Here is a 14,944-nt window from a genome sequence, read left to right as displayed (position 1 = left end):
TTCTTAAAATATAGCAAGTACTTGAATTTATGCTATGTTAGATGAGCTTGCCCCTAGACTAAGGTATTGTTTTAATGGACCTGCTTGTTTAGTTTATGGCAGCCTCTTGGTGGCTGAAAGACCATGTCTCATTAAAATGTTTGGTTTTGGCCATAACTACATAACTGTACATGTTGTGATATTCTGAGTAATACAACTCCCACAGAAATGTTGTGAGTTAATAGGTCAATTAGGCATTTTATTATTGTAGCTCATATTAGGGATTTTACTATTTAATTGCTATTTTCAATACTTGAGGGGTCACAGAGCTTTTATGGATTAGATTGCCTATAAAATGTCTATGCTCAGCATCCTGCCCTTTCCTGTTATAGTTCATCTGTTTTCATTTCCCTATTCACAGCCTTAGTTCTATCAGACAGTTATGAAAATAGCAATTTTAAGTTTGCATCTGCAAAGTTAAAGTAACAAGCCTATGTATTTACCTTAACTGTCTCCACATGTGCAGCATGCTCTTGGCTCCCTCCAGCCACTGACCTCTGCTGAGAGCATTGTCCTGCTATACAAAACCATTCTTAGTCCAGATTACGCAAAGTTCATCCCAATCAGTGAAAAATAAGGCCAAACATAACACATTTAAGGATGCCAACTCTATATAATCCTTAATTTGCATTTATTAAAGAAAACTTATGCTCAGATATTAAAGCTGTCTTAACAGTCTGGAATAGATAATGAAAGGGCTGAAATTTCTTTTCCTGAAGAAGATGCTATTGTAGTTTCCCCCAGTGCTATTTATGTGATAAAAACCAAGGGATTTTTTCATGACATTTCTCCCCAAAGAGAACCTCTCATTAAAAGCCATTTTTCATAACAATCAATAGTGCACATAGCTGCTTACATGTTTCCTCATGTGACCTAAAGCCAAAGCAGACAAAGCAATATGTTTTCTGGCTATAGGGAGTGTCTCATTTTTGCTGCAGGTTTACAGTGAGACAAGTGGATCAGCAAGAAACAACACAGTGCATAACTATTAAGCAGGAGGAAGAGTCTGCATATGTGATCAGCAGATATTGCTGCCCTTATACACACATAAAATTACAAAATATACATATAAACAATATACATTACCACATAGTTGTTTTACATTAAGATAACCTCTTTCACAGTTAAGTTTAGCTACCGTTGGCATCAGTTTAAATAATTTTGTTTCTATTTTTTTGGAGAATCCCCTAGGATATGCAGAGTAAAGAAATGCCCCATCATGACCCTTTAAAGTGATTGAAAATGCATATTTTTAATGTAAAAAATGTCATGGACCCCAGAGGAGGAGCATCAGGGCTGCTCTGTGCAAAACCATTGCACAGAGCAGCCCCAATCCTCCTCTTCTGGGATCCAGCACTCCTTCCTCCCACTTCCCCCTGCTATGATGACATTTGTGCGGGCTTGCTCCCGAGCCAGCTTTGCCCTCCACACTGGCTGTGATTGACAGCAGTGGAGACAATAGCTCCCACTGCTGTGTCTGAGCCAGTGAGGAGGGAGAGAGCTGCAGCTCTCATGCGCATCGCTGGCTCAAGATCGGGCTCAGATAAGTATTTGGTGGGGGAGAGGGATGGAGCTCCATAAAGAGAGTTCTTCACCTTAATGCAGAGAATGCGTTAAGATAAAAAAACCTTCAGTCTTTACAACCACTTTAAAGGCTTTGCCATGAAAATATATGGAGAACTCAAATGCTGCTGTTAGCTTTTAGCCCTTTTTCTAGGAGATTTACCCTCAAGGGTTTCAAACACCATCTAATTCCAGTTAGGTTTTATCTTGGTCTTTCAGTTAGTCCTCTTCATATTAAAAAAACAAAAAATTGCAGTGACGATTAATATCATGACATACCAAATATACCTTATCTTTTAAACAATTAGTTAGGTCCATATATATTTGGGCACAGGCACAATTTTCATACTCTTGCCTCTGTATGCCACCAGAATAAAATTAAAACAAACCAATCCAAATGAATTTGAAGTACAGACTTTCAGCTTTAATTCAAGGGGTTGATGAACATAAATATCAAGTACAAATTTTAGGAACTGCAACCATTTTTATACAGTCCCCTAATTTTTGTCAAATGTAATTTGAAAAATGAATATAATCATAAATAAAATGTTCATTTTTAATATTTTGTTGAGAATCCTTTACTAGCAATGACTCCCTGAAGTGTAGAACCCCCCCCCCCCCCATGGACGTTACCTAAAACTGGGTTTCCTTCTTTCTGATCCTTTTCCAGGCTCTAACTGCAGCTGTCTTCAGTTGTTCTTTGATTGTGGGTCTTTCTGCCTTTTAGTTTTGCCTTCAGCAAGTGAAATGCATGCTCAATTGGGTTGAGATCAGGTGATTGATTCAACTATTGCAGAATATTCCACTTCTTTTCCTTCAAAAGCTCCTGGGTTGCTTTTGCAGCGTGTCATTGTCCATCTGTACTGTGAAGCCCATCCAATCAACTTTGCTGTGTTTGGCTGAATCTGGGCTGACTGTATATCTCTAAACACTGCAGAATTCATCTGACTGTTTTTGTCACATCATTTATAAACACCAATAACCCAGTACCACTGAATGCCATGCATGCCCATGCCATCACACTGCCTCCACCATTTTTTACAGATGATGTGTGCTTTGGACCATGAGCTGTTCCATGCCTTCTCTACACTTTTTTTTTTCTTCCCATCAATCTGGTACAGATTGATCTTGGTTTCATTCGGCCAAAAAAAATGCTTTTCCAGAACTGGTCTGGCTTTTTTAGATGTTTTTTGGCAAATTCTAATCTGGATTTTCTATTCAGGCTTGTGAATGGTTTTCACCTAGTGGTGAACCCTCTGTATTTGATCTTGTGAAGTCTTCTCTTAATTGTAGACTTTGACAATGATACACCCAACTCCTGGAGAGTGTCCTTCACTTATCCGGATGTTGTGAATAGGTTTTTCTTTACCATAGAGAGGATCCTGCGATCATCCGCCACTGTTGTTTTGCATGGACGTCCAGGCCTTTTTATGTTGCTGAGCTCTCCAGTACATTCTTCTTTCCTCAGAATGTACCAAACTTTCAGCCCATATCCATTATATAACTATAGCTTGAACATTTTTTGGAAAATATCTGAAAATAACGAATATTGTGCTTGTGCCCAAATATATATAACAGTATCTATAATGAAGAATTATTGGATAAACTCATGAATAAAACAACTGCAGTAAGTATTGCTGTAGTGGAAGACCAAATCAAATCAATTGGTGAGAAATATTTATGCGTTTCCACAAAAAGTGACTTTCTTCCACCACCAGAAGTCTCTTAACAAATGGATATTACCCCTGCCATAGTAAGGTAATTCTTGGTCACTGACAATGTCATCTGGTGATGAAATGCGTCAAGTGGTGCTTAGAAGCTGACATCCAGAGCGAGCGGAAAGCATTTTTAATCCTATATGCTTGTATGCTTCTCTATGTATGTGAGTAACCTTTGATTTTAATACATTCTTACACATTTGCTGTTTTACACTGTGTGGAGTAATGTTAACTCCCTTTGTATATTGATAATCTGCATTATGGTACATCCTCTGAGTTGATGGTAGATTGCTGCAAATTCTGTTTTACCTTACGATGGATTGCTCTCTGAGACATACAGTATATGAGCTGAAAAGAGATCGCTGAAAGGCTGTTAAACGCATGATGACCCATTATCACACAAGTGCATATGACCTCAGATATTTAGGGGTTGTATCCATTTGGTAAGTGGCTTATATATTCTTCTGGTCACTTTTTGTTGAATATGCATTTCTTACTTTGATTTTTTTTTTTTTTGGACTTTAACTGTAGCAATACTTAGTTGTTTTATTTGCAGGTTTACTATTCCTGTTTTTAATCATTTTGATTGTTTACAGGATTAGTAAATATATTTGAAGTGTCATAATATGAATCCTCACATAAGAGTAGAGCTGCAGTTTTTTTGTTTTTGAATATATGTGATATTTATGTATTTGGTTATTTTGCCAGCAGTTTCTCACTCTTATGCCCTGTACACAACGGATTTTGGCCCAAATTTGTCTTGCATACACAAAGTTGTAGGAAAATCCGATCGGTCAAAATGAGGTGATGTAAAACGCATATGACGGGAGTATAAAGAGGCCAGTAGCCAATGGCTTTCGTCTCGTAATTTATTCTGAGCATGCGTGGCACTTTGTGCGTCGGCATTGTCTACACACGATCGGAATTTAAATGATCGGATTTTGTTGTCAGAAAATTTTAGATCCGAATCTTAAACTTTGTGTCTCGGAAATTCCGACAGAAAAAGTCTGAGGGAACCCAAACACGATCGGAATTTCCGACAACACAGTCTGATCGCACATTTTCCGTCGGAAATTCCGACCGTGTGTACAGGGCATTTTTTTTTTTTTAATATAGCATGAAGTAAGCATGATTTATAATAGTCTTCTTCCTATGTTTACTGGGCCCCCAACTCTTCACTACTTGGGATTGAACATACAGTATAAAATAATATTTGTTTGCACAAGATAAATAGGGATACCCTTCTGTATCAGCACATAATGACCATTGACACCATATTTGTTATGGTATGCTTGTGCTGACACTTCTAAGCCCCTGTTCACACCAGAGTTTGTTGTATTGTGTTTCTCTTTGTCTGACTAGGCTAAATATGCAAATAATCCCATTGTTTATACTTGCTTAATGGCATAAATGAGCATAAGTAAGTGCTTTTGGCTCCATAGACTTCAATGGAAGGGCCTGTAAACACATGAGACGCATGTTTGCACCTGAAACACTCCTGTTCTCTTCTAGAACTGTTTTTCTCTCATTGCCCAGCTCAAGAAACACATGCCTGGAGGTTTATGCACATGCAATATCACTTGCACAAAAGCTTCAAAAAAGCTTCAAAAACTTCCAAAAAAAAAAATCACTATAAAATTGCCACAAGTGAACACACTCTACTCAGATGTGAATGCTGACTTAAAGTGGATGTAAACCTGAAAACATTTTTTTTTTTGACGACTTCTGCCTGGTACAGTAGAAGATTCATCTGTGCCCAGTCTTGCCATGAAGAGTTAATCCAGCTCTGAGCAATCCTCTTGTATTTTTTCATTAAGTTAAAAAAAGGACACACAGATAAGTTTGTGTCACCACACCCCCCACTGCGGTGACTGACTTCTGATTTCTTCATCTTATGAAGAAGCATGAGAGCAAAGAGCAAATGTCTTACAATTCCAGCTTCACGTACCTCCTCCTTTCTTCTCCAGCTCTCCCAGGATTGGCTGCTCCACACCTCAGTGTGATTGGGCATGCTGAAGTCATGTGGTGCCTTTCCTAGCGTTTTGACTGGATGTTACTCATCATGGGGCGTGATCAGTGTGACTGAGGAGGATATTCATGGTGGAGTCAGCTCCCAGAGCCAGCAGAAAGAGTAGGAGAGTATAGAGGTGAGCGGGGAGTCATGTGACGTCACGACTGCCCACGAGCCTTGGCAAAGAGACCCACCCACTGATTCCATAGTTTTGCAGTGCTCCTACTTCTGAAGGGGGTGACATTTGCAAGGTAGGGATACATGCAGGGGGCTTGCATGTATATATACATTAATGCTGAGCCATTAGTTTATACTGGGTGAGTGTTGGGTTTACATCCTCTTTAAACTTGCACAGGCTACCAGCTAGGCTCACTTCTGTTATAAATTTGCTGCTTTGCTCATTATCTTCCAAACTTGTAACAACACTTATTCAATAGGATGTTCTAAATTTCCTAATTATGTGTATTCTAGAAAAATACATAGAACACATCAGCAAAACACAGTAAAAGCTTTGTTTTCGTCCTCTTTCCCCACCATGAATGCTGTTTAAGTGTTTTCTAAGGCTTTGCATAAAGTTTCTTTGTTTTATTAACATTGTGATGAAGTTTATCTGCAGAGTTATGCATAGCTGAGGTAATCATCAGCAATCCAGGCAAAACACATGATTTCTGATTGTAATATCGCAGCCTGTTTCTGCTTAATATCACACAGAGGCATGGAGAGTTTTCTCATGAAAATAATATGTAAGCTTCGAAAATGACTTCACCAGACATAGCTGTGCCAAGTGCAGGGCTTGGCTGCAGAATTATATGGAGTCCTTTTGGTTATGGTACCAGTCGGGATTAGCAAAATGTTAATTCCTTATTACAACTCGTATTTGTCTCACTGCCACTTGTTTTTGACTCTAAATTTGTAATATTTTTTTTAGGCTGTGGAGGCCCAGATCCGGAGTTTTGGACAGACCCCATCACAGCTGTTAATAGAGCCACATCCTCCCAGGAGCTCAGCCATGCAGGTGGTAAGTAGACTTTGCGGAGAGTCCAAGCTAATACTGAAATATAATTACTACATTTGTTGTAAAGGGCCTAGTGGCAAATAGGCTGTATCAGTAGATAATCGGTATAAGAGCTTTCTGATTTTAATTGCCTTTTTTCATTGGTATTTTTTAAAACTAAGTCTGCAAAACTACAAGCTTTAAATGCATTAGTATGCTGTATGGTTAGAGGATAATTTATATGGGATCTTATTTTGACCCCTCCCTGCAATCTTCTGGATCCTAGAAGATTGCCCAACCATTCACAGCATGCATGCACAGTGCGTACCCGGCTGTGAAGCCACAGCTGGGTGCCCACAGTTAGAATGTCGGGGCTTCGTGAGCCCTCATCTCTGGACAGTGGGACAGGTTAGTGTCTGATTATTAAAAGTCAGCAGCTAAAATTTTTGTAGCTGCTGAATTTTAAATGGGTGAAACTCTGTTTTAAGATCTTAAAAAGCAATGTAATTTTAATAAAAGTACACTGTCCCATCAGTTAGTGTTCATAAGCATTTTGCTGCTTGGAGAAATCCAAATTTTTGTTATGAAATTTTTTCACTTTTCTTATCTGTACCTCATACAAAAGTTCTACCTGTACCTCATACATACACTTTATGGCATGCTTAAAAAAATGGCATAGGCTGCAAATAAGGAATTGGGTAAACCTCTCCAGCTCCACTGATTACGTTTTATTACATCTTTGATTCAGAGTACTACAAAGGTAGAACAGTAGTTTTTATAACATTGTACAAAACAAATCCCTACATATTGGTTATGGCTTGCAGAATCAAACTGGAAATAATTTAAAGAGCATATTTTGTAACTCCGTTGGTGAACATAAAGATAGCTGTGTCACCCAAATGTGAAGAAAGAAAAAAATCATGAGGCACTAGTACAAGTCTGAATCCATACTTCTCTTGTCTTGCAGCTAGTAATGATGTAATAACAACATTTGTTAGTGGACCAGTTTTGACAGCTACTGACTGAACCCTTGGTATGTGATGACCAGTTCAGCAGTCTAGCTAGTGATAATTGTTTCAGTTTATTGTGTTAAGAGGCAAATATAGACTAAATTTGTATTGATGCCTTTACCCATCCCCATAATACAAAATAAGCTGGTGCTTAACACTTATCTAAACCTAGGAGAACAAAAATGTAATATAATGCAACTTGCCAATCCCTATATGGGGTGGCTGCATTTGTTTTTGATTTTTTCTGATTCACCTGATTATCCATCCTGCCAGTAGCACACTTCCTCTCCTAGCGTGACAACACTTATGTTACGGTTATGTACATTTAATAATCTTAAAGGATATTTCAACTTTTGCAGTAAAATTTGAGAAAATCCCGCTTGGGCCCAGTGCACACTGATGGGATCTCAGATGCGGCTTGGGTCTCACTGAATCGCATGACAATGGAAATAACATTGCTTCCAATGTTGCCCTTTCACATCAATGTTTGAAGCTGTGATGCAGTTTTGGGGAAGTGTCCTCTGCTACTTTAGTGTGATGCTGTGCAATTTTGTGGTCCACAAAATTCATTGGAAATGCATCCAAATCACATCTACATTAGTTTTTTTATGTGATTCTGTATGTAATTTGTGCTAGTTGTTAGGATGACAGTGGGTGCCAGCTCCTAACAACCAGTGACTTATCTCTCCTGTGAGCAGCACAGTTGAGTTATCGGTTGCTAAGGAGCCTGCACTTGTCGGCATCCCAAAAACTAGTCATCCCTGCTGTCAGCAGCATGTGATTAGTTACTGACAGCAGAATGTGAATGTAAACAGGTGAGCCGACATTTAACAAAAAAAAAAAAACAATGTGGGGGGCCCTCCCAATCCATACCAGGCCCTTGGGTCTGGCATGTATTTTAAGGGGAACCCCACATCAAAAAGAAACAACAAAATGGTGTGGGGTCCCCTCAAAATGCATTCCTGACCCTTATCTGAGCAAGCAGCCCAGCAGGCCTGGGAATGGGAAGGCAAATCAGCGTCTCCTGAACTATACCAGGCCACATGCCCACAACATCCGGGGGCACTTTGCCAGGGGGGACAAAAGTAATTTAAAAACACAAGACGTTTTTGACAAGTCTTTAACCTCCCTGGCGGTACGATTATTTCGGATTTTAGGTGCTAAAAGCGGTACCATTATTTTGCATGAAAATTTGGCGTTTTATATTGTAGTCCTGCAATTCTTAGGAATAACTCTCTTAAATCTGTCCAAACCAGAGTCTAGCAGACATCCCGGGTATGATAAAGTTTGAAAAATTAAATCATAAATTATAATATAATAAATAATTATAAATAATTGTACCAAATAATAATATAACAATAATAAAAATTATTCAATAATTTTATCAAATCAAAAACACTGAAATTTGCTGAGTTGCAGAATTGTCACTGTCATTACTTTTCAGTATTTGATGACGGATCTCCCCACAAATCGCTATCGCTCAATTCTGCAAGTGATTCTAATTTATTATCGCTGTTTTCTAGCTGGTCTAAAATCATTTTTGATGTACAGTGACAGTTTTGGTTGCTATGGACAATCTCCAGTTTCCAGGCATAAAGAACAGTTTTTATTATATAAAACTGCATGCAGGACACTGGGCAGACCACTAGGGACAACGGGGATGTGAAATATTTACATACAGCAATGTAATCTGTAAGATTACATTATACTGTATGTTTACTGTTTGTTTCACTTTTTGAATTTGGCGCCGATCTCCGTGCCCGTGCGTCGCAACGCTCGCAGGGCACGGAGATCGGCGATGTGATGCATCGAGCGAGACACGGCTCGCTCGTACAGCGGGGAGACAACGCTGGATCCGAGGGAGAAGGTAAGTAAACATCCTCCTGGATCCAGCGATGCAGTCCCGAGTCTGACTCGGGGATACCGCTTTTGGTATGAAAAATCCACCCCGAGTCAGACTCGGGAATACCGTCAGGGGGGTTAATTAAAGCTGATCTCCTCTGGAGTCAGACGTGTCTAACAAGCCACATGAGGAGGAGGAGGCCCCAACACTGAAAGATGTATTACAGGCGGTAAACGCATGTAAACATTCCTTGGGAGACTTGGCAGCCCAGCTAACAGGAATGAAGGAGGATATATTGTTAGTTCGACAAGACATTCAAAAAGCAGTTGAAAGAACAACCGCTCTGGAATCGAGAATTAGTCAACTGGAAGATGACTTATGCCCAATCCAGTCGGTGGTTAATAATATGCAAAAGCACTTGGACAGTCACGCTACTAAAATGGACGATTTAGAGAATAGATCTCGCAGGGACAACATTAGGTTGTTGGGCCTACCCGAGAAAAGTGAAGGCCCCGATATTATAAAATTTTTGGAGTCCTGGTTGGTAGACAAGTTTGGAAAGGAAGGTTTCTCACCCTTTTTTTCGATAGAACGAGCCCATCGGTTTCCTTTTAGAGCACCGCCACCCGGAGGGCGTCCCAGACCCGTGCTGCTGAAGCTTTTTAATTATAAGGATAAGGTGTCATTAATGCGCAAGTCGAGGGAGATGGGGGATATCTCCTTTAATGGTTCAAGGATTTCACTCTACCCAGATTACTCTCCCGACTTGCAGAGACGCAGAGCGGAATTCCGGACAATTAAAGCTACTTTGCAGTCATATAAAGTATCATATGCACTTTTATATCCAGCAAGACTGCGTGTGATGACCCCGGATGGGGTACAGATTTTTGACTCTGCAGATGCGGCATTAAACTGGCTGGAAACTAATAAGGAGTCCCTACGGAGTAGCCAGGGGGAAAGGGAGGGAAGATAGCAAGGGAGGGGGGTGGTTATATGTTGATTGATAAATTTTCAGGTGGAAATGGAAGTTACGTTTAGGCAGGATGGGGGGGGGTCAACGGGGTGGCGTCTGTGAGTTTGGGTACTAGGTGGGTTATGGATGTTTCGGTCACGTTAAACTCCCAAAGGGAGCACCTTGTTAGGTGGAGGGAAGGGGGGGAGGGGGTGGTATTAAAAGGGAGGGTAGGACGTTTGGGAGGAAGAGGGGGGGTTGGGTTGGATGGGAGGGGAAAATTGTTAAAAAAAAGTAAACACGTGAAGGGAAAATTCGAATATAGCACGATAAATACACAAGTGAGTAAGAAAAGTAACACTAAACACAATTACAAGATACCACAAACTAGGGTTAAATTTAATTGTAAGTTGCAAATATATAAAGTATGGAAAAGCTAAAGGAAGATGAAATGGAGGTGGGAGCACTTTTTGTATATCGGTACTCCGGTAGGGTCTATATATTATAAGAACTATGTTTATGTACATTGTTTGGTTGCGTGGCACTTTCCGCTTGTTAGCTTGTCCTTTTTTTCTGTTTGATGGTACAGATGCTACAGGCTAAAACCCTCAATATTGGGTCCTGGAATGTAAGGGGCCTGGGCACCCTGGTAAAAAAAAAAGGGGAAAAAAGAGGGGAAAAAAAAAAAAAAAAAATGGTGGTTTTTGTTGTGCTGGAGAGATTTGACGTAGGACTGGCCTGTCCGCAGGAGGCTCACCTAACCAATGTGTTTAAACCACAGCTAAATAATAGGAAATACCAACAGCAGTACCATTCAGTATCTTTTGGTACCCTGGAGGGAAAATATGATAGACGCAGGATAATTGCACAAGAGAGAAAGTATATAAACATAAAGCACTATGATAAGATAATATCTGGGGTTAAATTTAACCCTGAGCTATTAATGTACAAAGTAGAGAAATATAAACTGTATATGACACTAGGGTGGGTGTACTTAATAGAGATAGGTATTCTAGTAGACTTTATATTCTATAAATATCATGTAGTTGCTCTCTGTGTAACTGTGTGGCGCTCTTTGCCTGCAGGTATGTTTTCTTTTAGATCCGATGGTAAATTCGATGCAGGGTAAATCTATAAACATCGGGTCCTGGAACGTGAGGGGCCTGGGTACCCCGGTAAAAAAAGCGATAGTTTTTGCTATGCTGGAGAGATTTGATATTGGACTGGCCTGTTTGCAGGAGACCCACCTTACCAATATATCCAAATCACTGTTAATTAACAGGAAATATCGACAACAATACCACTCAGTATACTCCTCCTACTCAAGGGGGGTAAGTGTGATAATAAAGGAAGGGGTGAGTTTCTCCTGCAACCAGGTCAGCATAGATGAGCAGGGCCGATATATTTTTTTGTACGGTAAACTGGAGGGCAGTAGCTGTATCCTGGCAAATATATATATACCCCCGCCGTTTAAAATGGAAGTTATGTACAGACTTTTGGAATTCATTGGGGATAAAGAGGATACTCCAGTTATTGCGATGGGAGATTTCAATGAAGTCCTCGATGTAAATTGCGATAGGTATCCCCCTAAGGTGCGATCCAGGGACCTAGGTGAAACTAGGCTGAGCTGCTTTCTGAATGAAATAGGCTTGATGGACCTCTGGAGAGAGAGGCACCCGAGAATTAAACAATACTCTTGCTTTTCAGGTACTTACGGTACTCTTTCTAGGATAGATATGGCTATAGGAAATGTGGAAATGGCACAAAACATAACTAAGATAGAATATATGCCTAGGGGTATCTCAGACCACTCCTTGTTAAGGGTCGTGCTTAATACGGGGATTAAAAAAAAAATTCAAGGGTGTTGGAAGATCAGCCCGTTCTGGCTCGAACTTATGAAGGACGAAGTGGAAGTTAAACTAAGCTTAAAAGAGTTTATAGGTTTTAATGCCGGCTCGGCCCCAATGAGCGTGATCTGGGATACCCTAAAAGCGTTTATTAGGGGCGTTTTGATCCAACAGGTAGCTAGAATGAAGAGAAAATCTAGATTATGGGAGGAGAATATTAGGAAGGAACTTCTAGAAGCTGAGAATGCCTATGTCTTGGACCCAACCCCAGAAAACCAAAAAATCTGGCTAAATAAACAACAAGATTATAAAATAGCAATTGTAAAAAAAGAAGAGAGTAAACGAATATTTGTGAAACAGCGCTACTTTGGGGAAGGGGAGGGGGTGGGAAGATTGCTTGCACAGGTGGTTAAGACAAACTCCTCCCCCTCACTTATTTCTAGTATTAGAAATTTAAATGGGGTGATAACATACAAGAGCGAGGAGATAGTAGAAATTTTTGGAAATTACTACAGAGAGTTGTATCAGTCACGAGGCTCAGGGGAGCAGGGGGAAATGGATAGTTTCCTGGAAAATTTAGAAATGGTGACCCTCACTCAGGAGGAACGGGAAATCTTAGATGCCCCGATAACCATTAATGAGCTACAACAGGCATTGGCTGGGATGCCAAACAATAAGGCTCCCGGCCCGGATGGGCTTCCGGTAGAAATTTACAAATATTATGGAGAACTGCTACTTCCCGAGTTGCATAAAACTTTAACAGATTCAGCGGAAGGAAGACACCTTCCGGCTTCAATGACAGAGGCAACGATCATAGTCATCCCCAAAACGGATAAGGACCCGTTGGAAGTGGCCTCATATAGGCCAATATCATTACTGAATGCGGATGAAAAAATCTTAGCTAAAGTACTTTCAAATAGGCTGAATCAGTTCATGTCAAAGCTAGTGCACCCAGATCAAACTGGGTTTATTATGGGAAGATCTACAAGTATGAACATCAGAAGAACCTTCCTAAATATGCAGATCCCAGTAGAGAATGTAGGGGCGAGGGCCATAATGTCCCTGGATGTTTCAAAGGCTTTCGACAGTTTAGAATGGAACTTCCTATGGCGGGTGTTGGAGAAAGTAGGAATGGGCCCCACCTTTATAGGCTGGATTAAAAAGATGTATAATGGCCCTAGCGCCAGGGTAAGGGCCAATGCTAGGTACTCAGAAAAAATTGAAATGAGCAGAGGGACAAGGCAAGGTTGTCCCCTGTCCCCTCTGCTCTTTGCATTGGCCATAGAGCCATTAGCCATAGCTATTAGGGCCAACTCTGGGATTGAGGGATTTCAAAGAAGCGGAGAGAGACAGGAAAAGATTGCCTTATACGCAGATGATGTGTTATTGTTTTTGGGAGATACCGGACCATCTCTGACGCAGGCAGTAACTTTAGTAGAAGGTTTTGGAAACTTCTCAGGGCTGGCTATTAATTGGGAGAAATCTGAACTGCTTCGAGTCGACCCCCAGGATGCTGCAGTTCCGTACCCGGGGATAAGAGTAAGAGAGGTGGATGTGCTGAAGTACCTTGGCATATACTTGACATTGAACCCCGATCAATATATTAATAAAAATTTAATCCCTCTTCTGCATAAATTTAAGTGCAAATGCGAGGTCTGGAGTAAACTTCCGCTTTCAGTTATGGGCCGCTGCAGCCTGATCAAGATGATCTGGCTGCCACAGCTGCTGTATGTTTTGCATAATGCGCCCGTATGGATATGCAAAAAATGGTTTAAGAAAGTAGACACCCTTTTTCGGGAACTTATTTGGAAAAAGGGTACGGCCCGGATACGACTCCAGACGTTGCAGATGCCAATAGATAGGGGAGGCCTGGCTGTTCCCCATCCTAGGAACTATTACCTGGCGGCGCAGATGCAGCACCTGGCAGGTCACGACTCGGAGCAAGGAAGAAAGCTAAAAGAAGGGATTAGAATGATAGGAGCCCCGCATGAGTTTATAGCTGAGGTCCTGGAGGCTGACTCTTTTCAGTATAGTAATTCGATAACTAAAATGATAGGTAAGGTTTGGAAAGCGGTGAAATTAAAAATGGGTTTCTCAGGGCTGTTAGAAACCACACCCCTATGGGGCAACAAAAACTTACCTGAAATATTTAGTATCGGTAAGATTAAATCTTGGGAAAGGAAGGGTATAACCAGACTGATCCACCTTTATGATGGAGGGGTCTTAAGGACATTTTCGGACTTAAAAAAAGTCTACGATATACCACAACACTCATTCTTTAGCTACGTGCAGATAAGACATGCTTTAGCAGCACAGTTTGGGGGGAAAATGCCACCGTGGGACAAAATACCTCCACTTCAGAAGTTGCTCACCTCAGATAGTATAAAGGGGTCCATCTCAGGTATTTACAATCATTTAGGTATGAATTCTAATGATGAAATAGACCACCCGAATTTGAAGAGGAAATGGGAAGAGGACTTAGGAGAAATCTTAGATACGCAGTGGAGGAGAATAATGGAATTAGGGCCAGTGACCTCGCTCTCTCCTTCTCAAAAGATCTCACAATTGATGCTGGTGCACAGGGCTTATTATACCCCTAAAAGATTACGTCAGATGGGTAGAAGAACAGATGACAAATGTCCTAGATGTCGGGGACAGGGAGATCTCTTACACATGCTGTGGCGCTGCCCGAAGCTCTTTCGATATTGGAGAGAAGTGATGGCGAGTATCAATAGGATCTTTAAGTTAGAATTGGGAATGGACCCGATCTTGTGCGTACTGGGATATAGACAAGAGCCAAGAGAAGGGAAATATGTCACGGTGGCAGTAGTAAGATGCCTGTTTCAGGCACGCAGATTGATCGCGCAAAGATGGCAAGCTGATAGTGCCCCTACAGTAGGAGAATGGACCCAAAGTATTAATGAATTAGTTTGGAAAGAGAAGACTTTGTTCGTAAGGAGAGGAAAT

At 40.8% G+C, this 14,944-nt stretch overlaps 1 protein-coding gene across 3 annotated transcripts in view; it reads left to right on the top strand.

Moving 5' to 3' along the window:
• Window positions 1–14,944, top strand: part of LRBA (LPS responsive beige-like anchor protein) — a 939,113-nt gene that overhangs the window by 802,449 nt on the left and 121,720 nt on the right. For all 3 annotated transcript variants that reach the window (XM_077477021.1, XM_077477022.1, XM_077477024.1), the window contains one exon: window positions 6,260–6,349. In XM_077477021.1, the coding sequence (XP_077333147.1) occupies window positions 6,260–6,349 (90 nt within the window). The remainder of the gene's footprint in view (window positions 1–6,259; window positions 6,350–14,944) is intronic.

Source organism: Lithobates pipiens, unplaced genomic scaffold (genome assembly GCF_037356315.1).
Source record: "Lithobates pipiens isolate NorthernLeopardFrog02 unplaced genomic scaffold, aLitPip1_a1.2 Scaffold_13, whole genome shotgun sequence".
NCBI lineage: Eukaryota > Metazoa > Chordata > Amphibia > Anura > Ranidae > Lithobates > Lithobates pipiens.
This window is presented reverse-complemented; position numbering and strand designations above follow the sequence as displayed.